The sequence below is a fragment of the Podarcis pityusensis genome (assembly GCF_964106645.2).
Source record: "Podarcis pityusensis genome assembly, chromosome: 4".
Lineage (NCBI taxonomy): Eukaryota > Metazoa > Chordata > Lepidosauria > Squamata > Lacertidae > Podarcis > Podarcis pityusensis.
This window is the reverse complement of record NC_138027.1, coordinates 23,845,691-23,872,540: the sequence shown is the minus strand read 5'-3', so window position 1 is coordinate 23,872,540 and position 26,850 is coordinate 23,845,691. Positions and strand designations below refer to the sequence as shown.

General features: G+C 42.9%; 1 protein-coding gene and 2 long non-coding RNA genes across 8 annotated transcripts in view; 1 reads left to right on the top strand and 2 right to left on the bottom strand.

The window, feature by feature from the left end:
* Positions 1-13,472, top strand: part of LATS2 (large tumor suppressor kinase 2) — a 49,383-nt gene extending 35,911 nt beyond the window's left edge. For both annotated transcript variants that reach the window (XM_081004082.1, XM_081004083.1), the window contains exons 3-8: positions 916-1,048; positions 1,788-3,331; positions 4,741-5,323; positions 6,711-6,893; positions 7,496-7,602; positions 10,425-13,472. In XM_081004082.1, the coding sequence (XP_080860208.1) occupies positions 916-1,048; positions 1,788-3,331; positions 4,741-5,323; positions 6,711-6,893; positions 7,496-7,602; positions 10,425-10,919 (3,045 nt within the window). In that variant the 3' untranslated portion in view covers positions 10,920-13,472. The remainder of the gene's footprint in view (positions 1-915; positions 1,049-1,787; positions 3,332-4,740; positions 5,324-6,710; positions 6,894-7,495; positions 7,603-10,424) is intronic.
* LOC308476552 lies at positions 6,695-10,418 on the bottom strand. The gene is made up of 2 exons (XR_013985947.1): positions 8,659-10,418; positions 6,695-6,809 (listed from the first exon to the last, which is right to left on the bottom strand). It is a non-coding gene; the product is annotated as an uncharacterized lncRNA (long non-coding RNA).
* On the bottom strand, positions 10,701-26,726 carry LOC308476546. Of its 5 annotated transcripts, XR_013985931.1 has the most exons (7): positions 26,521-26,726; positions 24,334-24,448; positions 22,968-23,107; positions 17,547-17,698; positions 14,802-14,894; positions 14,018-14,117; positions 10,701-10,827 (listed from the first exon to the last, which is right to left on the bottom strand). It is a non-coding gene; the product is annotated as an uncharacterized lncRNA (long non-coding RNA). The 5 variants fall into 5 exon arrangements; XR_013985932.1 differs by lacking the exon at positions 22,968-23,107; XR_013985934.1 differs by lacking the exon at positions 22,968-23,107 and having other exon boundaries at positions 24,355-24,448.
* Between the last annotated feature and the right edge of the window lie 124 nt (positions 26,727-26,850).

Below are 26,850 nucleotides of genomic sequence, written 5' to 3'. Positions count from 1 at the left end.
TACAGCTAGCAGCCACTGATAGTCCTGTCCTCCATGAATTTGTCTAATCCTGTTTCCAAGCTTGTCCAAGTTGGTCACTGCCTCCTGGGGAGAAGCGAGCTCCATAGTTTGATCATGCGCTGCATGAAGCAGTGCTTTCTTTTATCCTAAATCTCTCAACATTCAGCTTCAATTGGATTTCCACAAGCACTAGAGTTAGGAAAGAGGGAGAAGAACTTTTCTGTCCATTTGCTCCATGCCGTGCATGCCATGTGCTGATTTGTTTCTAGAGCACCGAAACATAGTTTTATTATTTCTAAGGTGCCTGATATTGCTAATCTAGAACCGTAGAGTTGGAAGGGACTCCGGGGTTCATCTAATCCGACCCCCTGATAGCAAAAACTTCATTGCTTTGGGGCCGAATACTCAGCCCAGTTTGGGTTAACGTACTTCAAACCTTTAGGTTAATTGCGGGTTATGCAGCAGGATTTTAAAAAATGTTATTTTTCATGCAAGTACTTATAGAAAGGTGACGCCCTCTTAGAAAAGGTCACCCTGCAGTGTCTGTTGCAACATGTTAATGATTCTGAAACAGGGGGAAGCCCACAGCTTAGCAGCAGAGCATCAGATTTGCCAGCAGAAGGTCTAAGGTTTGGTCCCTGGTGTCTCTAGACCTATGAAAAACTCCTGTCTGAAACCCTGGAGACAATACTAAATACTAAATGGACCACCATTCTGACTCAGTATAAGGCAACTTCCTATGTTCCTAAAGTAGGGTGTTTGTTTTTTCTTCAAAGCCAGAGTTCTGTAGTTTCATCAATGATTTAATCAGTAAATGGACTGAAATTCATATGGCTGTTTAGCTTCAACGGTGTTAAGCCATCGGATTGTTCACTTGGGCCTTCATTTGTGTTTCTGTATATCTGTTTTGTCTAGGAGATGGCTGTGAGAGCCCTAAAACAAACTGGCAGTAGAAGCATTGAAGCAGCTTTGGAATACATTAGCAAGATGGGATACTTGGATCCCAGAAATGAACAAATAGTCCGGGTAATTAAACAGACATCTTCGGGTAAGTGTGGGTGCTCTTTCTATCTCATTCCTAAATTTTTGCCTGGTTTGATGCTGTGTAGAATATGAAAGCAACTTGGTAGCTGTCTTGACCCTGTTAAGTGTGGTTTCTCAAGGGATAAAATATCATTGACCTGTGGACTGTGTGGCAATATATACTTCAAGTTTCATTCCAATCTGCTAAAGTTTGATGCAACCAGATAGAAGCCTTGCAACAATTTCATTGCATTTTGCTGTTGAAGGGTTTGAAATGGGAGTTTGCAAGGAAAGATTGAATGTGAGAATTTGGCCTTGTTGTCAGTACAAAAAGAAAAGAAATTGTATTTTACCATAAGTGTGGATGCCCTCGTATCCTCATCCTGAAGAATCATGTAGCATTTCACTCCTACTCCACCTTCCATTTCCTTATTTCTGGTTCAGTGCAAATGCAAAGGTAAACTTAGCCAAGAAACACACTTGAATTTACAAGGAAGAACAGTTCGACCTTTTAGTTTCAAAACTGTTTCATCATTTGCATTGCAGTATTATACGGAGCCAAGTTTAAGTGTTGTTTTAACCGATGATAGTGGGGTGTTCTTTTTTGTCCTTGTTCACAGATCTGAAAACTTTTTGTGAGAAGTAGTCTTAGAAATTCTGTGAAATGATGAATTAAGTGTTATGTGTGTACGCAGGAATAAGTCTATTCACCTGAATGGTTTCCTAACACTACCCAACCCATTATCTTTCTCTCCCCACTACAGGAAAGGGTATTATGCCAAACAACATAAGCCGCAGGCCAAGTTTTGAAGGGTCCAGCGAATCTTTCCCAACCTACCACCAGGTTAGCAACCCGGGCTATGAAGGTGCAGGCTTTGGGGCAGAAGCTGCTAACATGCTGGGTGACGTTCCCAGGCCATATATGGACTACTTGCTCTCTGCTTCTCAGTCTGCAACCATGAACTCTCCAGTACAAAGGCCTGCCAGCTTAGGCTCCCACAACACACCTGTCAGTCACCAGCAGAAAGCCTACCCTGCAAACATGGATGCCCCAGTGATCAACTACCCGGTGGCTGGCCACAGCAGCCAAGCCTTGCAGCTTGGCTCAAACAGCCCTCATTACGGCAGGCAGCCCGTGATGGTGCAAGGGGAGGCTCAGGCTCTCGGCTATGGGATTCAGAGGAGCCATTCTTTCCAGAACAAGTTGCAGCAGGAGGGAGGGTATCCAAGCCTTCCGAACAAAGGAACGGTTGTTCAGAATAACTCCGGCCACGGGTTCCAGCAAGCACCAGGCGGTCTGTATATGCCGCACTCCCATCACAAGCAACCCATCCCCTCCTCCCACCCGATGCACGTGATCGCCAGAGGAGGCCCAGCGTACACGAACGAATTTTCAGACAGCCCACCGCAGGGCCTGTTGACGCCATCCAGAAACAGTCTGAACATGGACCTGTATGATATGAACAACCCTCAAGTTCAGCAGTGGCAGACGACCTCTTCGTCATCGTCATCGTCGTCGTCCCGCCGCGACTCATTGCAGAACCCAGCCCTGGAAGCATCGGTCCGGCAACACGTGCCCTTCAGGCCTGAGGGCTGCGTCCCAAGCAGAACCAATTCTTTCAACAGCCATCAGCAACAGATGCCGATATCCATGAGGCAGACTTCTCCAGGCAAAGCTGAGGCGTCCATTACTTCTCCAAACACCATCACGGCCGTCACATCTGCTCATATTCTACAGCCAGTGAAGAGCACAAGGGTGATGAGGCCTGAGCCTCAGACTGCAGTAGGCCCCGCTCATCCTGGCTGGCTGGCTGCGCAGTCTTCGGCTGTGGATGGCTTAGGAATGGCTGAACAGCACCCCCTTCCTGTTGGAGGAGCTAATGCCTACCAGCTAGATGTGGACTATAGCAATCAGGAGCTGAGGTGCCCTCCGCCTCCTTATCCAAAGCATTTGCTGCTGCCCAGTAGTTCCGAGCAGTTTGATATGAACTGCTTACGTACAGGGATCGAGCAGACCCTTCGGGGAGTCCCCAGCTCATCAGGAAACAAAGCTGAGGAGAATGGGGAAAGGAACGACAAAATCAAGTCGGCCAAAGCGGAAAAGCCAGGCAAGGATAAGAAACAGATCCAGACGTCCCCAGTGCCGGTGCGGAAGAACGGCAGAGACGAAGAGAAAAGAGAGTCACGTATTAAAAGCTACTCGCCGTTTGCCTTTAAATTCTACATGGAGCAGCATGTGGAGAACGTCATAAAGACCTACCAGCAGAAAATTAATCGCCGGCTGCAGCTGGAGCAAGAAATGGCCAAGGTAACTTGTGTGTTTGTGCTTTTCTTTTTCTTGAAAGGTAATAAGACTGGGATAATGTAGCAGACCTCTGTATTCAACACAGCATAGATATGCAAGTCTCTCACAATTCCTGATACATCACAATTTCATCCAACCCCCTACAGAGATATTTTCTGACATTCATGACCACTGATTTAGTGCTGGGTGTCATTTGTGCTTCTTCCCCACCCAGTCCCCCCCCCCCAATACAGAGGAAGGAGCAGAAAGCCAAGCCCCACTGCCCCGATATAAAGGGGAATAGACAAACAACACATGGAAGATAAGGCTATCAATGACTCATAGAATTGGTAGACTCCTCTTCATGTTGGCTCTATGGAAGCTGTGTTATCAAAGGCAGCAGACCTCTAAATTCCTGTGGTTGGAGTATAGCAGTGGGAGAGGGCTGTTTGTAATATTCTGCTCGGAGGCTTCCCATAGGCATCTGGTTGGCCAGTGTTGAAACTAGGATGCTAGAATTCTTATGCCTTTGGCTTGATTCCTCTTATGAGAGTGGTGGAGCAAGAAGGGTATGAGGGGTGTGGTCCGCCCTGGGTGTCATCACTGAAGGAGGATGACAAAATATTTTTTTTAAAAAAATTGGGCTCACGAAACTTTTTAGGAGCTCCACATGCAGCTGCTGGGTGACCTTGGGCCAGTCACACTTCTCTGAAGTCTCTCAGCCCCACTCACCTCACAGAGTGTTTGTTGTGGGGGAGGAAGGGAAAGGAGAATGTTAGCCGCTTTGAGACTCCTTCGGGTAGTGATAAAGTGGGATATCAAATCCAAACATGGTGCTTAGGTTCCAAACATGGTGCTTAGGTTCCACGCTGCCTGAAATGGCAGCATGTGCCTTGCGTCTGTCTACTGCCTCTCCCTCAGCTGCCCTGCAGCTGAGGGGAAGGCGGTGACCCCGTCCCCATGGGCTTGCCCTGCCCCCGGTTGCAGGACACCCCCCCGCACCAGGCACCTGAGCGGCTAGCTACGCCATTGCTTATGGGTCCTCTTATGGTTTAATGACCAGTGGTATCCCTTTGACTTACAAATTTTTATCAGGGATTTCCCTCAGATTTTTCAAGGTTACCTTCCTTGCCATGTGGGCTAGTGAAATGCAATGAGGAATTAGATAGTTGCGGTGATTATTTTTGAGCCAGATTTTAACCTTAGAAGCATGAAATGAAAATAACAAAGTAACAGAATGAATGCAACCTGCATGTACTGCTTTTAAATATTTAGAGGGTGAGATGGAACAAAAACAGACTGAGCTTTCGTTGCACATTTTTCGTAACTGATGTGATTGTACAGCTTTTCCGGCAATTTTGTGTGTGTGTGTGTGTGTGTGATGATCCTGACTCCCTTGATTTTTCTGTCCCCATCTCATAATTTTAACCCAGGCTGGCCTTTGTGAAACAGAACAAGAGCAGATGAGGAAAATTCTCTACCAAAAGGAGTCCAACTACAACAGGCTCAAGAGAGCCAAAATGGACAAATCCATGTTTGTAAAAATCAAGACTCTGGGTATCGGTGCTTTTGGGGAAGTCTGCCTTGCCTGCAAAGTGGACACCCACGCCCTGTACGCCATGAAAACCCTGAGGAAGAAAGACGTGCTGAACCGTAACCAAGTTGCCCATGTGAAGGCCGAAAGGGATATCCTTGCAGAGGCAGACAATGAATGGGTGGTTAAGCTCTACTACTCCTTCCAGGACAAGGAGAACCTGTATTTTGTGATGGACTACATCCCCGGCGGAGACATGATGAGCCTGCTCATCCGGATGGAAGTCTTTCCAGAAAAGCTAGCTCGGTTTTACATTGCTGAACTCACGCTGGCCATAGAGAGCGTGCACAAAATGGGCTTTATCCATAGAGACATCAAGCCTGATAACATTCTGATTGATCTCGATGGACACATCAAACTGACCGACTTTGGCCTCTGCACTGGATTCAGGTGGACGCACAACTCGAAATATTACCAGAAAGGTACTGGGCTTGGGGGCAAGGAGATAGCTTCGAAATGTGCCGTAGTTGTTGTTACTATGACTTCAGCATATGTATGTATCCTCCCCTTCCCAGAGTGGCTTATAGCACAAACTCAAAAATACAATAAACACATTAAAAAAAAACATGAGAAAGGTGGGGGTTGAGGAGGTGTTTGAAGAAGGTGAGAGAGGTGATGTCACCCATTTGTTCTAAGAGGCAGCTCTAAAGATAAGGGAGATGGAGCAGAGGCTGGAGGAGTGACGGTCATGGGCAGGGGATGCATGGGAGATATAAGAACAGAGATAAGGGCAGGCAAGGCTAAGGAGAGCTTTAAAGGGGAAGACAAAGAATTTGTACTGGACCAGGAGCAGAAAGAGAAAAAAGTGAATGACTTTGGTGGCAGATTTTTGGGTGGAGATGAGAGGGCGAAGGTGTGACTGTGTAAAATCAGAGAGATGGTAGCAGTAGCCAACGCCAGCCTATTTACAAACACAGGTGTTTTAAATAAATGCACAATAGACATATGATCCACATAACATATAGGGCTCCTCCAGACAACCTGTTCATTGGGCATTCATTTTAGAATACAGGTGGTATTCAGCTAAATATTCCCATCAGTGCAAATATTACTGCTAGCACAATGGGATTTTCCCACCCGCCTCCTCCTTCCCTCACACTTGTCCTACCCTGCAAAACCTGCACTGAAAAATTGAGCCAGCAGAACACAATTTGGGGCACATGGAGGGAGGAGAGGAGAGGAAAGGTTTCGTTGCACAAGGAGAAAATCCTGCACTGACAGAACCAGTGACTTAGTGCTACATGGAATACAACACTGTCCAGTCTCTACTGAGCATTCATTCCAGTTTGTTTGTGAGGATGTTAAACGGCAATGAGCATTCATCCTGATTTACTTGGATGGTGGTCTTCCCGTTTTTCAGATGTTCATCCCACACTTTTCACTACGTTTCCCTGTTATTTTTTAAATTGCAAAGAGTCTAGTTTGTTGTTGTTTTAAGTGGATTTGTTGCGTCAGGGCAACAGAACACTATAGTCTGCTTTAATTGAAGAAAAATGCTGACAACTCGGAGGTGAATGTAGTCACCGTTTGTGGCTGCTTCTGAGACCCCAGAGCCACAAACATTTTTATCTTTGAGTAAGCAGCTACCTTTTGTCTCCTGAACCTTTTTTAAACACTCTATTCATTTCTAAGATGTTACATGTTCGGGGAAGGGGTGAAATGCAAACAGAAATTGCAACCCAAATTAAATTGCAAAGCTTGCAGTTCAGAGGAAAGCATAGTGAATTGTGCTTGTTTTGTTTCTTGGGAGAGCTTTTGTTGATCTTTCCATGTAATTTCCCATTCCCCCCCCCCCCCATCTTTTGAAAGGGAGCCACATCAGGCAGGACAGCATGGAGCCAAGCGACCTTTGGGATGATGTGTCCAACTGTAGATGTGGAGACAGGTTGAAGACCTTGGAGCAGAGAGCTAAAAAGCAACATCAGAGATGTTTAGCCCATTCATTAGTTGGAACGCCCAATTATATTGCACCTGAAGTTCTCCTTCGTAAAGGTAGGTGGTTTATATTTTTAAAATGTTTCTAGCTCACCCTTTATCACAAGCGCTCAGTATTCCATACTGCAGTACACTCAAACCTCGGATCCCAAACGCCTCCGTTTTGAAACATTTCGGCTCCCGTTTTTCAGAAGCCTAATGTCCGACATGGCTTCCGCTCGAGTGCAGGAGCTCCTGCAACCAATCGGAAGCCGTGCTTTGGTTGTTGAACATTTCGGAAGCCGAACGGACTTCCAGAACGGATTACATTCGACAACCAAGGTTTGACTGTATATGCATTTTATACAAAAAGTTCAGGCATCTCAGTACAGAATTCCATATTCTCTGAGGCTTGCTATAATCTTCATAGTGCAATGAATAAAATACTCTGAGCACTTTTGAATATCTACTTTGCTTTCAGAGGCAGGATCAAGGTCAGCCATCACAAGGCACATAAAGCAGATTTTTCAATAGTTTAGGTTTTTGGCCACAGTTCATTCTTCTGAGATGAAGTTACGAACCTATAAGTGGCAAGGTTATTGATAAAATTGAAAATAAAATCTGACTTGCGTCTTTGAAAACACAGCAGATAACACATTGTTTTCCTGATTGCCTTTCAGGATACACTCAGCTATGTGACTGGTGGAGTGTTGGTGTGATTCTCTTTGAGATGTTGGTTGGGCAGCCTCCGTTTCTGGCTGCCTCTCCCACAGAAACCCAGCTGAAGGTAAATTCACTCCCAATTAATATTGTTAAAAATTAATGGTGTTGCTCTGTGGGGGTCCCCCCTTTTTTCCCTCAATTTTTCTTCAAATAATAAATCAATCCTGGATTTTTTTGTTAGGCAACAATCCAATTTGGGTAAGGTATGGGTGTTATTATTTATTTATTTGTGAATATTCTACATATATATATTTAAGGCAGTTTACAGACGTATCCTCAAAATCATCTAAAACTAAATTTAAAAATAATATAACAACCAAGGATAGGTTTAAAAACAACACGGAATGAACACCTAAGCCAGGCCTCCCCAAACTTGGCCCTCCAGATGTTTTGGGACTACAACTCCCATCATCCCTAGCTAACAGGACCAGGGGTCAGGGATGATGAGAATTGTAGTCCCAAAACACCTGGAGGGCTGAGTTTGGGGAGGCCTGACCTAAGCAAAGGCCTTTATACAGAATTGTAGAATCACAGAGTTGGAAGGGACCACGAGGGTCATCTACTCCTGCCTCCTGCAATGCAGAAATATTTTGCTCCACATGGGGCTCAAACCCGTGATCCTGAGATTAAGAGTCTCATGCTTTCCTGACTGAGCTGTCCACAACATGAGATGAGCTTGCTGGTTTGGGCCAATGGCCCATCTAGTACTAATTATCTTTTGTACAAAATGAGGCCATGGACTGCTCTAGACAATTAGCATGTTTATTAAGCATTCATCCTGATTTGCTTTCACAAAGCTTTCCAGGAGGTTAGAATGTGCCCAGTCTTTATTGTGCATTTGATTTATTTAAACCCTTTCTGTACCAGTTTATATGTCAACAAAAATCTTAAACACTATTTTAAAGACATCAAATAGAACATTCCAAAGTATCAAAACCAAAACGTTACAGGTTAACTTCATGCTGCTTTAAACATGTACTTTGCACTTGATTTAAATATTATCTTACACATAAAGATATCACTAATAAAAATCACAGAAATACAACTCTTCATACTCGGCATAGTTGGCAGCTGAACAAAATAACTGAAATATACCCTTAGCGATCTTCCACATACAGGCCTCGTATGTGTGGTGTGGTGTGAGCCAGTGTGGTGTAGTGGTTAAGAGCGGTAGATTCGTAATCTGGGGAACCGGGTTCGCGTCTCCGCTCCTCCACATGCAGCTGCTGGGTGACCTTGGGCCAGTCACACTTCTTTGAAGTCTCTCTCAGCCCCACTCACCTCACAGAGTGTTTGTTGTGGGGGAGGAAGGGAAAGGAGAATGTTAGCCGCTTTGAGACTCCTTCCAGTAGTGATAAAGCAGGATATCAAATCCAAACTCCTTCTTCTTCTTCTTCTTCTCCTCCTCCTCAGGCATCCCTACAGATAACACAGCTAATCCCTAATGAAACGTTTTTCACAAAGAGAACTTCCGGCTTCCCCAAAAAAAGTAATCTAGCAGCATTAAGCACAACTTAAACCAATTCATTCACCCACCTCCACCTAGGGTAATACACTATTATACAAACAGTACTGGAGTGGCGTCCCTAAGATGTTTGGGTGGCTCCTTGTATGCCTCCTTCTGATAACTCCTGCAGCCAAGCTGGTGCCAAAAGTATTGCTCTGCTTTCCTTTGGACCACGCCAGCGAGGCTGAGAGAGGGGCACCCCAGGACCACCATACACACTGCCCAGGCTGGCGCGCCGGGGAGGTTGCTTCAGTGCCGCAAACCCAGTGGTTTGCCTTCACTCGCATTAGCTTTTGAGTTGGATGGATGCCCACAGCATTACTCCCTTCCTATCTCCCAATCAGGTATGGCTATACTGACTTACTCTATACCGGTTCAGTCTGGTATTAAGCAGTCTTGAAACACACAAAAGCACAGTGCCAGTAGCCACCCAATAATGTATCACTCACTTTATTCAAATGGATAATAAATTCCCAAAGGGGTAATTCCCTTTAGCGTCAACCACTTGTGGATTTCCACTCTCCTCTTCCTCTGGAATTGGCAAACGTGTCCTGGCTAGCAGGGCAACCAGGAACAGGGTGGGCAGATAGGTGGAGGACGTTCTACAAAGAGGTTTATATGGCAATGAGCATTCAACCTGAGTTACTTGCATAGCAGTTTTCTTGCCCATACATTTTACCACCATTTTCCTAACTGAAAAAGTCTGGGGTGTGTTTTTTTAGCGGATTTGTTGTGCCAGGCAACAGAGCAATTTAACCCATTTTAATTGCACAAAACTAAACTTCTAGTATGCTCTAGAATGCCGCCTGCAAAATATTGAGAGTCTGAGGCTGACCAATGACACAGTTTGAAGGAATTTGCCATGGGTGGAAAGGCCCTTTATCCTTCATAAAATCAAATCTATAGGACAACAGTAATACTATAAAAAAGCCATAGATATCCAACATTCCTAACAGAGCCAGTACTAAAAATCATTATTAGAATGATTAGATTGTATTTCTAATATAAAGTTCATTTTAGGCTTCTCTGTAAATAACACTGATCACATTTCCTTCTAAATTAAATGAATTTGTTAAATAATTCCCTTCTTCGTATTGCCACTCCTTAGCATCTAACCAAGTGATATCCATCTGTAGATATCAGTGATTAAAGAGTTCTTGAGAGGGTGGGTGGAACCTTTGGGGAATTTTTAGCTTGAGGATACTTCTGGATTGAGGCTCAGGTGGCCTCAGTGGCATGGAATGCCTTCCATCAGCTTCAACTGGTGGCCCAGCTGCACCTCTATCTGGACCAGGATAGCCTAACTTCTGTCCTGTTTTATGTCTAGAAGGCTTGCCTTTCAGGAGGAATGCTAACCATCTATATTAACTACTCTTCAGGTGATAAATTGGGAGAACACACTGCACATCCCCTCCCAGATCAAGCTGAGCCCCGAAGCAAGTGACCTTATCACAAAACTCTGCTGTGCTGCCGAAGAGAGGCTGGGGAGAAATGGAGCAGATGACCTCAAGGTTCACCCTTTCTTTGACTCCATGGACTTCTCCACTGATATCCGCAGGCAGGCAGCTCCCTACGTCCCAAAGATCAGCCATCCAATGGACACCTCAAATTTTGATCCGGTTGAGGAAGAAGGCCCTTGGGATGACGCTAGTGAGGACAGCACCAGGGCATGGGACCCGCAGACTTCCTCCAGCGGCAAACACACGGAACATGCCTTCTATGAGTTCACTTTCCGAAGGTTCTTTGACGACAATGGATACCCGTTCAGATACCCAAAGCCTTCTGGAATAGAAGTGAGCCAGTCAGAGAATTCTGATACAGAAAGCAAAGATGGGCTGGATCAGGCAGGAGCCTGTCAGCCCGTATATGTGTAAATTATTGTACAGAGTTCTACAAAATTAACCCATTTATCCATAACTTCCATCTGAGCCTGCAGATAGAAGGACTTGCAGACCAGGTCCTAAATGCAAGCTGGTTTTGAGTTTAGGCTGTTTAGGACTGTAAATAGTTATGTTAATGAGTGCACTTGAAATCCAGATTTTCAGCATCGATTTCCAAGGACAGGCGTGTTCTTAAGCCAAGGTTTCCTTCTGGGTCAGCGTTGCCTACTCTGAGCATTTACAAGCTTCCACAGTGTTGTGCTGTTTTGTTTTATTTTCAAGTGAGCAGAGAGCACTTATTTTTGTTTATAGCAGGGTTCTGTTTATCCTACTAAATTATAGGGATTAATTCAGACAAATCATGCTGCTGTTCTTCTTTTCTACATTCTTTTTTTTTTTTAATGTCCATCGCACTTATGTCACATTTTTAGGAAAATAAGTAAGACTGAAGAACGTGTGATTAAAGGTCTCTGTGCAATAATGTTTTAATAAGAGAAGAAAAAGTCTGCTGTCCTACATTTACCAGTGCCATTTTTATTCACACCATAATAATCTATATGTACTTTCAGTATCCTGACATCATTTTTGAAGCTGCTTTATTTCCCTTTTTTTGATTTTTTTTATTTTAATTTAGTGTAATCAAAGTGTGAGCAAGTGGCAATCGAAGAGTGGTTTCAGTGACTGGCTTTGTGTAGAATGTTGCATGGAGCTGTGATTATGTTGTTTCTTCTGTTTTGAAATGACCTATTTCTTGCCATTCACAGGCAGGTCCTGTGCGTGTACTTGTACTGAGGATCTCAGCGACCCTCGGGACTTGTGTGCTGATAATGTATTGTGTGGATGGTTTTGACTCCTTATTATGACTGTGTGTTCTGTAAAAACAAATTACAAAGCTCTAATTCAGGTTAGGGGTTGGTGGTGTGTACAGGGGAAGAGAGAGAGAGGTTAGTAGCAGTTGATTATCTTGTTTCTTAAAATTTCTCCCAAAGATGGGTAACTAGCAAAACAGTTGCTTTGGAAATAAATTTGTGGCCAAAATCTAACTGTTTGATGGCCCACTCACCTACCACATGGTATGCAGTGTTCAGTTGTTTGAAACTTGCCATATAGTATTCATTTATCTTATCATTTAGTGTCTATATGGGGGGAAATATATAGAGGAGAATTCTTTGTGCCTTAAATTTGATTTGTGGGCCTTGCTTCCTTATCCTTAAAACTGATAGGACTCTTCAGAGCAGTAATGTTAAAGGTAATTCAGTGACAATGCCTTTCTTTCTGGGATATGTTGAATATATGGAGCTGCCTTTATATCAAGTTGTTTCCTCAACACCCTCGCCAGTATCGTCTCCTCTGGCAGACAGTCTCTCAGGCAGAATTCTTCCAAGCCCAGTTAACCCGAGACCATTTCACTGGGAGGCACTGGGGATCTAACGTGGAACTATATACATGCAAAACATATATTTTGCCATTGAGATGTAGACCCTCCCCAGGTGCATCTTTCTTTGTTGTGGCTGTATCTTATGGTGGAAAACCAATCTACAGTTTATATAGCAATCCCCGAAACCATAGATACACATTGGCCTCTCTAGCTGCTTCTCTGTGATCACTCGGAGGACCAGAAATGGCTTACATGATGAAAGCGTGCAGTACTTTATCAAGATCGCATTGAGGCAACAATGGCTAGCACTTCCAGAGCTGCCAGGAATTGTGAACTCTTCTTTCCTATTTAAATAGGCCTATTCTAACCATGTATACACAGAAATGAATATATTTGGGGTAGCAGCCTTAGTTGTCTTAAGTGACGTTCCCAAATGCTGGCCCCAATTATACCTGGTCTGTTATATTGTTATATATCTATGATGGACTATACTAACCCTGCATCTTTATCAAAATGCAAGCGTACGTTAAAATATTTTCTAAAAATTGTTTAAAATAATGCATTTTATTAGTTATGTTAACATAAGGATTATTCAAAATGATAATGGAATACTAAAAATAAGTAAGCCATAAATATCTTCATTTATATTATATATATACCTAAATCAGATTAGTTTAACAGTCCTATTTTAAAATAATTCATTGCAATAACATTTGAGGGCAATATTCCACTGTGTTCTTGCTTTTTATGTTAAGCTTTTGAATCTGAAACTGCGTTTTCCCCCACTCCCATGTTATTCCAAATATTCTTCCTTAACATTTTAGCCTATCATATCCTACCCATTGTCTAGATATCTAAAGCAACAGCACCTGTAAATCCATCAGGCTAAACTAAACAAAATGATTGTGTATTTGTTTACATTTGTATGAAAGGAGTGTTCTGAGGTATGCAGTGCTTGTGTTGTGGCAGTTTATGAAAGATTTCAGTATTACTACTTTTTATATAATAATGCCATGTTTTTTTATATATATTTACAACTATCTGACATTCTTTCATGTGGTAGGTTCTTCCTCAGGAACTCAGTTTAACTGTTATTTATTTATCATTTGCCTTTCGAAAGCTTCCGCTGGCACAATTTATTATTATTAAAAAAAAATACCGAATCAAAATCCCAGAATGTATCTTGTGTGTGTTCTTATGGCTTATAATAGTGGTTCTTAATTAGCGAAGTACTGCAAACGCCCTTTTTTTGAAAGCCAAGCCATTGACCCGCTACTTTTGCGACAAGGTAATTCATTTTTTCTAGCAAACCAGAGCTTAAACTAACTTTTTCCAGCCCCGGGAGGAGCTCAGGGAGTGTTCATGCAACACACCTACACACTGCAGCCGTCACACTAACGTGTTGCGACATACAGTTTGGAAACCTCTGCCATACAGGTCGATTAGCTCACAACAATTTTGCTTCCCTAAATATCCTTACGTCTGTCCCTTGTAGGCCCTGGAGATTATTCTTTGCACAGAAACTCAAGTATGTAGGCGTTTGCAAACCTAGTGTGAGAATTGCCAAAAAACCCACATCACCTAAAGTGAAGTTCAAAGCTGAATTTGGTAGTTTCTCCTCAGGCAAACAGCTTTTAAGGAATTTCATAGGAAGTCAAAAGAGTTTTGATCAGATTTATGAATTTTGCATAAGATAGGGGATTGGTATACTTACTCCCTCGTGGTCACCATATGGAATCAGAGAACTGCAGAGTTGGAAGGGGTCCTGGGGGTTATCTAGTCCAACCCCCTGCAGTGCAGGAGTCTTTTATTGCCTAAAATATAAATATGAAGCAAATATGGAGGTGCCTCTTCAGGTGAAGCTACTGACAAAAATGTGAAGGAAGTCAGCAGGACCTTCAATAAGACTATTGTAGTTTTTGTGGGAGCGGGGAAGGGTGTTTTGCCGGATTTTGCAAAAACCCAATCTGGTGTTGAAGTCTATAACTAAATTGAATTTAACAGTAGTAATTGCAGCATCACAGCACTTGCCAAAGTGGAAGGAGTTCTGAAAGACAATACTGGAACACTACTAATCATTTCCCAATTACGTGCGCAGAAAACAGCAGAACTCACCGATAGGCAACACATGAAGATTGTTGCAAAGCATCCCAAATTATAAGGTTATTGTATAACCTTAGAAGGGACATGGCTGTCAACGCACTACTACCTGTGAGTCATCTTAGGTCCATCCCCAGATGTTCGGGAAGGCTCCCTAAACCTCTGGAGAGCCTTTTGTGGGTGGTGGAGTTAGGGGCTGGGTGGCTGCAGGGGAGAGGAAGGAACAAAAAGTTTTCCTTCCACAAAGCTCCTTATCCACACAATCCTATACATGTCTCCTCAGAAGAAAGTCCCATTGAGTTCTATGAGTCTGGCTCCCAGCTCGATTGCAGCCTTACGGTGCAATTTTAACCATGTCTACTCAGAAGCAAGTCCTATCAAATTTACTTGGGGCTTACTTCCAGGTAAGTGGTGCTAGGGTTGTGGCCTAAGTTAATTCATCTTGCGATCCAAGCTATTGTTTTCGTACAAAGCAAAAACAGACCCGTAAGCTTAAAATAATAACAGAAAAATGCAATGTTATTGGCAGATCATCAAACATGTAATTCCAAACATACTTTTACTGAATTTCTCCTTGCAGGCAATAATAGATTTAGACATGCATATGACATAAATAGCAAATGCTAAATTCTATGGGGGGTGGAACTCGGAATGTTTTTTCTGGCAGAGAAATGTGTTAAAGCAGTGAACGTTGGCATGTGGTGGAAAGGATTCTGGGTTTGTTCACTGGCAAGATTTCCGCCATCTGCCTTATACACCATTTTCCTAATTAAGAGTGAGCAGAAGAAAATGTTACATTTTCAGAATTAGCCTGTTAAAATATATTCAGAGTCTGAGGGTTTGCAAATGAGGCAAACAAAAGTATTATTTTAACAATACATGTGCTGCTTCTTTAACATATACATAAACTCAAAAAAGCAGCCTGTGAAGCTGCTTTCTACTGAGTCAGACCACTGGTCTGCCTAGCACTGTCAACACTGACCAGCAGCAGCTCTCTAGATCACTCGCTGCCTTACCGAGAGATACTGGGGATTGAACCTGGCATCACCTGCATGCAACATCCCTGGCATCTCCAGGTAAGGACTAGGAAAGATGCTTTCTGAAACCACTACCTGTCACTGTTGACAGTATACATTCTGGTGAACCAATGATCTGACCGTATAATGCAGCTCAAAGTAGCTTACCTCAGGCATAGGCAAACTCGGCCCTCCAGGTGTTTTGGGACTACAATTCCCATCATCCCTAACTAACAGGACCAGTGGTCAGGGATGATGGGAGCTGTAGTCCCAAAACATCTGGAGGACCGAGTTTGCCTATGCCTGGCTTACATCATAAAAAAGCAGCAAAATATCAACAATGAATGAAAAGCATTGTCTAAAAATACTGGAGAAAGCTTTTCACAAAAGTCAGTGGAAAGTAAGCCTACAAGTGGCTATCAGTCATGACAAAATGTTGCATTATGGTGGAGGGCCACCTATTCACCAGCCATGCACCGCTTGCAGATCTCTACATGTAGATGCATTGCAGCAGAACCATTGAATCGGGATGCTTGGCATAAATCCCACTCCCTGCCCCGATTTACCATGCAGGTAGCTCTCTTTGAAATCAGTGAGGCACACAGCATTGTTGCCTATAGTTTTTTTATCAGTTCAAAACTTATAATCTAGGAAACAATAACCAAAGAACGTGCACTATCAATCCAAACCGTCAAAGCACATTCATGCACGTTCTCCAGTACCTGCTTGTAAATTCTGTTTTCCAAGACTTGAAATAGCATGGCAATTCCCTTCATGCCACCATTCCCCACCCCACCCACTGAACAGACTGGATGTTGCAGGCAATCCTTCTATCTCTGGTTGGCACAGATCAGACTCTTTAATTAAAAAACTGAGAAGACACTGTTTTTCAGAACAGCAGCAGAATCGACATATCGGACACTCCTGCTGGGGCACTGAGCATTTGCAGTGCATTTTGTGGGTGCCAAATAATGGATTGATTTTCATAGCAGGGAATTCTGTCGTTGCCAGGTAATCTGTGCTAATCCTCTATTATTGTTCCATTTTTCTCTTTTACCATACTTAGTCTTAAATATCACGCAGTATGAACTTATGGTCAAGCTAAAATGCCTGCCACGAGAGCTCCTGCTGGCTCATGTAACACACACAAAAGTCTCTCAAGAATCATACTAAATAATTCCCGTAGCAATTGCAAAACTAAAGCAACAATCAGGATGCCCAAATCTGACTCCCACATTGTGGGCAACCCTTAATCTAGGCTTGTGACTCATTGAGCCAAATGAATATCACCAGCTAGCTTGTCGAACCTAGTGCACAAATTGTGGGGAACGGGGAAGTAATAAAGCTTATTGTGAAACCTACAAGCCTCATCCCCTGAAACACAGACTGTCAAAGGAAGAGGGGCTGGGTCCCCTTTGACTTCTACTTCCCTGTTCTTTGATCACAGTAAAAGGGTTTTCATTTCTCTTCTGTGTGGTTCCTAGTGGGTCTTTGAGTTGGCCTCCCAGCTCTCTTTGTCATTCACTTGCTGGAGTTCTTGCCTTAAAGCCTTGATCCTTTTGGAGGTGCTTTAAATACATAGTTAGGATGTGGCATAATACTAATATGAAGCACAATGCTTTCTTTTACCAATAGATGGAATGTATGACCAAACCTGGCGTGCTCTGGTCCATGGGCTCACAAAGAGTCGGACACGACTAAACCACAACAACCAAACCAAGATAAAAGCAGGGAGGCTACAGAGGGCCACAAACAGAGGTAGCAAGCCAAATCATGTTCTTCAGGGGCCATCACAAAAGGAAGTAAGACTGCTTTGTGATTCAAACAAAGGTCAAGCCTCAAGAGTGCTTGAAATCCCCGTTTTTGTGGAATTGGAAAATAGATCTGACCCACAGAATCAGCTGAGCACCTAGATTTAAAACATGGGGCTTAGAACACTCTCCAGCTGGAGAGAGCCCCCAGCAGAGTTGAAAACACTTTCAGAGTTAACCTGCAGCATAGCCTGGAATATAGGTTGCTCAACCTTTTTGCATAGCCTGTTTACTCTGTCTTAAAGCACTTGCCCCACCCTCTCCCTCTGTAGCAATGAACAGACCACACACTGTTAAGTTTAAAATATGTACTCACTAAATTCAAAGGTGTGGTTCATGTGTTGCCCCACGCAGCAACAAGGAGAAGCCAGGTAGATCACTCTTGGGTGCAAAATTCACAATATCGTTTCAAACATGCAGTCTGAGCTTTGAGAAAGTTCAGACCCGTCTGTTCTGGTGGGTTACATGCTGAGAAGAGAGTGAGACAAAGAAAAAGAAACAGCATCACATCCTCCCTCACAGAGGTAAGGGGGCATGATCAACTGAGTCTAGAAACAAACCTCTCTGGTCTTAACGCCTTCACACCCTTACGCTTAATTATGTTTGACTGCAATTTCCCAGTTCTTACAATCCCAGACAGACCACAAATACAGAACACTGAGTGGACCCAGCTTATATATGGCCGATGAACTGCATTCTGCTTTATGGCTCACAAGCTTTGTAGGCCTTACATAAGTCATAACTAGCTTCCTCCAACCCCCAGGCTCTGAAGGTTAAAACTCCATGGTGCTATTGGCTGTTGTACAAATCCTGCAGAATGAATAAGGTGTTCTAGGTGGATAATTGTCAGTATTTGGAATGATCCATGAAGCTGCGTTGATTGTGTGAGGTGCGGTACTATGGGCTGAGCACCATGAATTATATGTGTATAATGATGAACATAAATGTATTTCACTATGCAATTTAAAGTTATGGTTGGAAAGAGCCATCTAGTGGTACAGCAAGGGCATGTGCTACATGTAAGTAGCATGAAGCCCTATGATACCACTTCAGCAAACATGGCTTCCCCCGAATAATCCTGGGAACTATAGCTTGTCAAGTTTGGTCTACGGAGTGTTTTAACAATCAATTCTTCTTCCCAATAACTGTAGCTCTGTGAGGGGAACAGGGATCTCCTAACAACTTCCCAGGACCTTATATCATTATCACATTTATTTTTTTGCCACTGACTACTAAATAATTTTTTAAATAAAAAATTGGATTTGTAAAACTTATAATATTGTTTCCTGCTTTAAAAATAAAGCAAAAGCCCATTAAATTAATATTACATGTCTTCCCTGAAGGCTGGTTTTATTAGCTATCAGAATGAACAGAATGGTTTATTGTGTACTGATAGGATGAAGTGAGATTGTTTGACTGCAAAATAATAATAAAATGTAACTAGTTACGCCAGAAGGTTATCTTTCTATGTTCTAACACTGGGGCTAGTAACTTTGTTTCTCTAGGACTGCATTCATACCCTCCAACATCTTGAACCCCCAAACCAGGAAGCGTATCTTGCTGCCTGTGCTCCCTCACGAGTCACACGACCTGCATGAGATCACGGAGCCCAAAAGATGCCCTTTTTCACAGCCTTGTTCACACAGCAACTGAAAATGCCCTCTTTGGGGTGCCCCCCAGAAAAAAATTTGCTTTTTGGGGGCAGAAGTGTTGTTTTTTTCTGGACAGGATCTTGGTGTGAAATCATGTGAGATCTCGTGGAACACAAAATGGCTGCCATGCTCTCCCACGAGAAGTCTAATTTTTTTCTGTGACACTTACGGAGTATGTGCATTTCCTTGCGGGGATGGGGAGGATACATTGGGAGTCGTGTGCAGATGGTAGGCAGGGCTGAAGTCTGTGGTCACACACTTTATGGCACTCCCTTCTATCTCATATCTTTTTCTTTTTTCTAGCCCCTGCAAGCTATATGGAGAGGGACAGATTGCTCTTGCCAAAGATCTGAATGAGGGCCACATAAAATTCCACCACCAAGGTCCACATGAACTTATAGGGCCACAGGCTGCCCACTCCATTCGTAAGACAACAGACAATGTTAGCTCTGACCTTTCTGTTAGTTCACCTTGTGCTACTCCTCCTCATAGGCTAAAAAAATTAATCTTGCTATGCATGCTTTACAGCAATCAGAAGATTATCTGTGCATCAACATGGATGATCTTCTGGTTGCTCTAGTATGCATGGCCAGATTAATTGTTCATCTATGAGCAGTATGAACCTAAATTCAATTTTGGGTTGAAAACACACGGAATAAATCATATGGGCATGCAGCAAATGAATAATACGGATTTTCATTGCAACCATGCCAATTTTGAGAAATGGCTTGGTATGTTGCTCTGCAATCAGCCTGTAAACTATTACATAGATTTCTTTGTTTGTTTGAAATATTTATATTTCACCCTTCATTAAAATTTGTTCCAGAGTGGTTTACATAATGAAGAGAGCATGCTGTAGCTTAGTCAGCAGAGAGATTTTAGTGATAAGCTCCCATAGCAGGCACCATTCAGGTCACTGTGTTATGATGGTTCTATATCATAAGCCTGTTATAAAGCTAAATAATACTACGCAGATTGTGCATCCCTTTACTTACTTACTTACTTATTTATAAACTGCACTTTCATCTAGAATATAATGAGGTGGTATACAGACTCAAAACACACTATTACAATGAAAACAATTTTAAAAAATCACACCAATAGGAGCTGTTTGGCAGAGAATTCCAGATATGAAAGGCTTGTCTGAATTAGTTTTTTAGAAGGCATCTGGAAAGAAGCAGGGATGACTCCTACTGAACTACTGTTTGCAAGGAGGGCAGGGCCAGCAACATTAAGGGCTCAGACCCTGGTAAAGGTCAGCTGAAGCTCAGGGGCAAGTGCTAACATCGTCCCATGAGAAGACCTCAGCAATTGAGTCTTGACACACATACAGTACTAGGTATTACAGTGGTACCTCAGGTTACATACGCTTCAGGTTACAGACTCCGCTAACCCAGAAATAGTGCTTCAGGTTAAGAACTTTGCTTCAGGATAAGAACAGAAATCGGGCTCTGGCGGCGCAGCAGGAGGCCCCATTAGCTAAAGTGGTGCTTCAGGTTAAGAACAGTTTCAGGTTAAGTACGGACCTCCGGAACGAATTAAGTACTTAACCCAAGGGACCACTGTATTGTTCTTCGGTTGTTTCCAATTCTGTCCTGTGCGGAATGTCAGTTTAGTGGAGAAACATCATATTAATGTGTACCTTTTGCCCATCTCTCTTTGTTGTTGATTATTGCATATATGTATAAGGGATATAATTTATTATTTTATGTGAATGAAGAATTCAAATGCTGTATGACTGTGAAGAAAAGTTATTCCTGATTTTTGAAGTGTCTGTCAGTTTGCATTTTTTTGGTGAAGAAAGTATTGATCTGATGTGCAGAGAGCTCTTTCCTATTCTAATTGATTCAAGAGGGTTCTGGAAGCTTCTCTGTGCGATACAAGCTAGTGCAAGACGGAGGTTTCTAACTGTGGAGTTTGTACAGAGCCCCCAGTTGTTTCACGGACTATTGACCTGTACACCACTACTTTATTCTTCCGCTGCCACCGATTTTGTGGAAAAACCCCAGGGTTCCCCGGTGAAGTATTGAGTCTCAGTCATGTAGAGTTAACAATGAAGATTAAAGTTTATTTCAAACACAAACAAGTTTTAAAATATATTCGAAACGCTGTCACTCTATTCCCTCTCAGTCTTGTCCCTGTCTCTAACTCACCCTGACTCCTCTACCTCTCCCCCCCAAAAGAACCAACCAAACTAACTGTCAAAACTTCTGGGCTGAGCCTCAAAATCAGGTAGGCTCCGCCTTCAGGCTTTCTTATTGGTCAACCTAGTAACCCCTTCTCTCCCCCAATACAAACATATCCCCAAAGAATGGGCAAACGCCACACTAACTGACAAGGAATTCTCTATTTTGCCTGAAAAACAGGCAGAAGGTTCCTGATGTTTGGGTTATTCCTTCGGAGAAGCTGAACAGCTGGTTTGGACTGCTTCTGTTATCTCTTTCACTCAAGGTCATGCTGACTATAATAACAGTGTGGTGTTCTGTACATAGTACACTTAGTGTTAAGGTTTTAGTCTTAATGTTAAGTTATTATAAGTTTAGGTTAATTCTGCTGCAAATTGATTTCTTATGGACGGTGCCAATCCTGAATGTATTGGATTTGTGACCATTATGCTCATTTACCTTCAGCAGCAATAGTAAATTCTGGTATATGAAATATAGTTGCCTCTGGTCTATTTTGGGGGGAGTCTTGCAACATGTTTCAAGTTTTTACTCTGCTAACTATACGTTGGAGTTCTGTCATGGATCAATATGAGTAGAATTTATAACAACGTCATTCCCATTGAGTCTAGTGGGACTTACTCCCAGGTAAGTGTTATAAGATTGGAATCTAAAAGGATCATCTTTAACGATCTTCTAGCTATTAAAGTACCACTGAGCTGTAATATTTTATCTAGTGCTTAAGATGGAAGAAAATAATCCTGCCTATGTGCAACTAAAAGGATATTAGTGACTCAATCATATCCATATAATAAATTTAAAGCACTTTAACAGTCCTGATTCTCCTAAAGAATTATGGGGACTTATTAACTGTGCTGGGAACTGTAGCTCTGTGAGGGGGGCGGTCTCCTAATAACTTTCAGCACCCTTACCAAACCATAGTTCCCATAATTCTTTGGTGAAAGCCATGACTGTTAAGTGACACAGGAGTGCTTTTAATATATGGCGTGGCAGGCTGGTTTTCTCTAAAGTGTTAGGACCTGATCTGTCAGAAAGATTAGATTAATGATGTACATTCAACATGAACACTTTGTCCAATACTATTAAAAAGATCCTTAAAAGGACTCTCTCAAAAGAACATAAACACACACTGTGTTCCTGAGGAACAAAGTGAAGACAGTATGTGAAATATACAAATGCACCCAATTCATCTTTTAAAGAAGTATCATGCCACTTTAAACAGCATGGGCTTCCTCCAAGGAATTGTGGGAGTTATATTTTGTTGGTGCTGAGAGTTGTCAGGAGACCCTATTCCCCTCCCAGAACTATAATAACCACGACAAGACAGTTTGAACATATTACACCGATCCTGACCCAACTGCACTGGCTTCCAGGTAGTTTCCGGGCCAAATTCAAAGTGCTGGTTTTGACTTTTAAATGCTTAAACGGCTCAGGACCTCAATACCTCAAAGGTCCACTTCTTTCCATATGAACCTACCTGGACCTTGAGCTCACTGAGATCCTTCTTCATGTGCCTCCTCCACGAGAGGTCCGGAAGGTGTTAATGTTGTGAGCCACTCCATCTTAGGTTTACGTTGTATAGATGTGCAAATAAACCATATATCATCAAGACAACACAGTCTCCACTGTCTCCTTCATTCCAAGGAAACCAAACTCTGGGAAAGCAACCTGGAAGCCCCTGGAATCTCACACCGCTCAGAGATTGGGGTGGCATGCGACAATATGCACTTCTGCCTGAGTCTTAGTGGTTGCAAGCAGCATTTGAAATAGCATGATTGTAAACATCCATCCTGGAATGACTGAATGAATAAACAACAGTTATGGTGTGGGGATAAATGGTTATGCAGGAGTTGGGGCACCATGGCTGGGTGTTATTGGACCACAATTCGAATAATTCCTGACCTTGATGAGGCTGATGGAAGTTGGAGTTGAGTAGATTTGTAGGGTCACGTATCCCACACCTGGGTTAAAAACCTATTGCCTTGTAGCATGGCCCTGGTCCTGGGTTTTTTTTGTTGGGGGGCAGTTATACAGAGATAGTTCTACAAAGATAAAATTAACGTTATGTTGCTGCAGCCAGTAAAATAACATATTAACTCGTTTTAATAAGCACATTTCGTAAACAAAGACTTTGTTAGAACCAAAGGAAGCTCAGAAACCATGCATCCATACAAGCAGAGCCATTAATTAACTAAGGGTTTGTCTGCTAGCAAAGACAAGGGTGCCCTTTATATATATTATAACACTGTTTTTCAGGGAGCCTCTCTGCTGCAGCTGGCATTCAGCCAACTGCAAAGCATGAAGGACACTTCTCATTTGAGAATAAAGGATGCAGTATATGCGGGTGACATTCTACATTATTTGGCATATCCGTACAATTAATCATCACACAATTAAAAGATTTCATTCTAGCCGTGGGCCAATGGTTTGTAGAGCAAGTGGTTTATTTAATAATAGCCTCTGCTCCAATACTAGCATGTTTTACATGCAGAAAGCCCCAGGTTAAAAGCCCTGCCATCTCCAGGTAGGGCTGGGAAAGATGATGCTCAGAAGCTCAGTTCAACTGGAACTCTACACATGCCCCAAGACCATGTTTAGATTGGCTTTTCTTTAGCCATGAGTCTTGTGTCCCTACAATGGAACTGGAGAAAACTTGGTAGTTCAAGCTAAGTTTTGTTCCATCAGGGAAGCTCCAGTACTTCCTATCCAATCCCCAGGTGTGGTCTAACCAAGGCAGAATAGAGTGGTACTATTACTTCCATTGATAGGGACAGTATACTTGTTGCTGCAGGCTGAAACAGTATTAACTTATTTGCTGCTGCATCACACTGTTGACTCATGTTAAGTTTGTAGTCAGTAGATCCCTAGATTCTTTTCACATGTACTACTGGCAAGGCAGGTGTCCCCCGTATTATATTGGCGCAGCTGGTTCTTCTTGCCTAAGTGTAGAACCTCACATTTATCCTTACATTACATTTAACAAATTTCATTCTGTTAGTTTCACTTTGGGCCCAGTTCTCCAATCTGATAAGGTCATTTTGAATCTTGATTCTGTCTTCTGTCCCATTGGCTACCCCTCCCAGTTTGGTGTCATCTGCAAATTTGATGAGAATCCCTTCAATACCTAAATCCAAGTCATTTGTAAAGATGTAGAACAATGGGCCCAGGACACCTCACTTATCACTTTTTTCCAGGACGAGGAGGAATCATTAACAAGCACTCTTTGGGTTTGGTCAGTCAACCAGCTACAAATCCAACTTTCAGTTACCTCATCCAGCCCACATCTTACCGGTTTCCTCGCATGTGGGACTTTGTCAAAAGCCTTACTGAAATCAAGATACACCAGGTCTGCAGTATTCCGCTGATCCACCAGGCTTGTAGCTCTATCAAGAGAGAGAGAGAGAGAGAGAGAGAGAGAGAGAGAGAGAGAGAGAGAGAGATTCGTCTGGCATGACTTGTTTTTGAAAAAGTCATACTGAGTCTTAGTAATCACTGCATTATTTTCTAACTGTCCACAGACTGACTGTTTAATTATCTGTTCTAGGACCTTTCCTGGTATCCGCATCTGTCCTATATCATTCCTATAATTTCTTATGAAATATCACATTTTTATGTATTTCCACCCAAACCAGCTTTGATCCAAATTGAGAAAAATAACAATCTAGCTGCATGTTAAGCTGGTAATATGTAGTGTCACAGTTCCATTTCTCACTGTATCATATTCACTATGATTAATTTCTGTATGGTTCTATTTTAGTGACTATTAATCTATACGGACAAAGGGGAAGTGTAATGAGATTATAATTAGCTGTAGAAATGTTAACCTTCAGCCTTATCTTCAGGAGTTGCAGGTGGTGGAGTAATTCAGTTTGCTTACAGTTCTCACTTAGAAATTTATCTGTATCGACTCTCAGTAAGTATCTGGAAAATTTGTTCTTGCTCCCCTCCTCTTACCATTACCCCCTTTCTTACTAAACAAGTGAATTCTGTGTTATTCCAAGCAACTAAGTAATTTTTTATAGTATGCTGCCATAGTATAAGCTTAATGCTAGAAATCTGTAACAATATATTAAAATATATTTTGCCTAGGAGTCTTAAAATGTATAGGGCAAGATCCAAAGGAGCTAAGGACTGAAACCCCACTTGCAACATAGCACAATTAAAGGACTTTCAAAAGTGGTTTCTAATATTTGCTACTGAAAGAAAAATAAAACCATAGCATTCCCTGAAGTAGCTCTTCAGATCCCACTATAGTTATTAAACTTACGTGTGAAGAGTAGCTATGGTGGAACAACTGATATAATAAAGGTCAAAGTATGACTCCCTATGAGTGAAGATCTAAGTGAAATGAATCCATAAGATTTAAGCATACAGTATGTTACAAATTCAGTTTTTGGTATGGACCTATGTGAAATGTGCAGTATCAGTTTCAAAAAACACATCATGGGTGAACCTTTTTTGGCTAGGTGGGCCAGATCTTTATCCCCCCACCATGCAGCTCTAGCTCTGCTCAGCACTGGCATATAGTCCCTGACTGATTCCTCTGAGGGAATGTGACACTCAACCAAAAGCAGACTGCCCACTCGTTTTATTGTTCAGGTGGAAAACAAGTGTAGTGCATACAAGCACACATTTGGGAAGCTGCATGCTTTGTATCAGCAATTTTTTAGGTGCAGCATGGGGTCTCATTTCTGTATGTGAGTGGCCATATATGCATGGGAAGATTAGCCTATTATTGTGTGAAGTACAAGAGAGACAGCTGCATTTGGTAAATACAGACATAAGAGGCCAGTTCAAACTATCTGCCCATCTGTATTGTCTTGTATGAAAGGTAGTGAGTCTGCATGGTCTCAAGCATACGTTTCCCCCATTATCAGATTATTTTTAAAACTAATTCCAGAGACCGAACCTGGGGCAAAGCAACAGCTCTATCCTACAGTCCCTCCTTCCCATTTTTAAAAAAATGAACTTTGCACAGAAGAACAGGGTATCTCCAATTCTGTCAGGGCCACAGTGCCTTTGATAGTGAATGACATGTACAGGTTCAGCAAGCGCATCTACTGAATTGCTGCCTATTACAAAAGCAAGCAAAAAAAGTTCAAAATCTGGGCTCTGTGAAACTGCTTTACTAATCAATGAATAATAATAAAAAGTGATGCTCTCGGGGCTAAGAGCTGCTAGTATACTAGCCCAACTTTATTCTCCGTGCGCGCTTGCAAGGACGCCCATTGCTTACTTTAACTTTTTCGGTAAGCCCTAAGGCGCGATATTAAAATACCAAAATAGTCCAAGATCGTTTCCGCCGCTTTTGAGCCTACTTGGAAAGCGCGCGCACCACCCTTCGACGTGGAAGCCAGGTACCTCCCGGGCTGCGCTTACTCCGCGCCGAGTGGCGAACACTCTGCACGTGTTCAAAGGCGCTTTCCCCCGTGTTCACGGTTTCACACAAACACACCTTTCGTCCGCATGCATGCTGAGCTCCAGAGCCGGAGCCTCGCTCAGGGGACTTTGGGGTCTGCGCTACCTTGCGCTTAAAAAGGCAACGAACCGCGGCACCCGAATGGCTGCGGTGACTCTCAGGGGGCATCTTCGTACCCCACCCCCCACTCCCCCGACCAGGGCAGCGACTGTCCAGCTTTTCCTCATGGCCGTTTTGGCGCGGGAGACCCCCCCCCTTTCCCCCCACGCGGGCACACGCGCGCGCCTCCGCGACCCTCCCGGCCGGGGTGGGAAGCGCCGCCCGACTGAGGCTCCGCTCCGCGAGGCTCTCCCGGCGCTGCCCGCT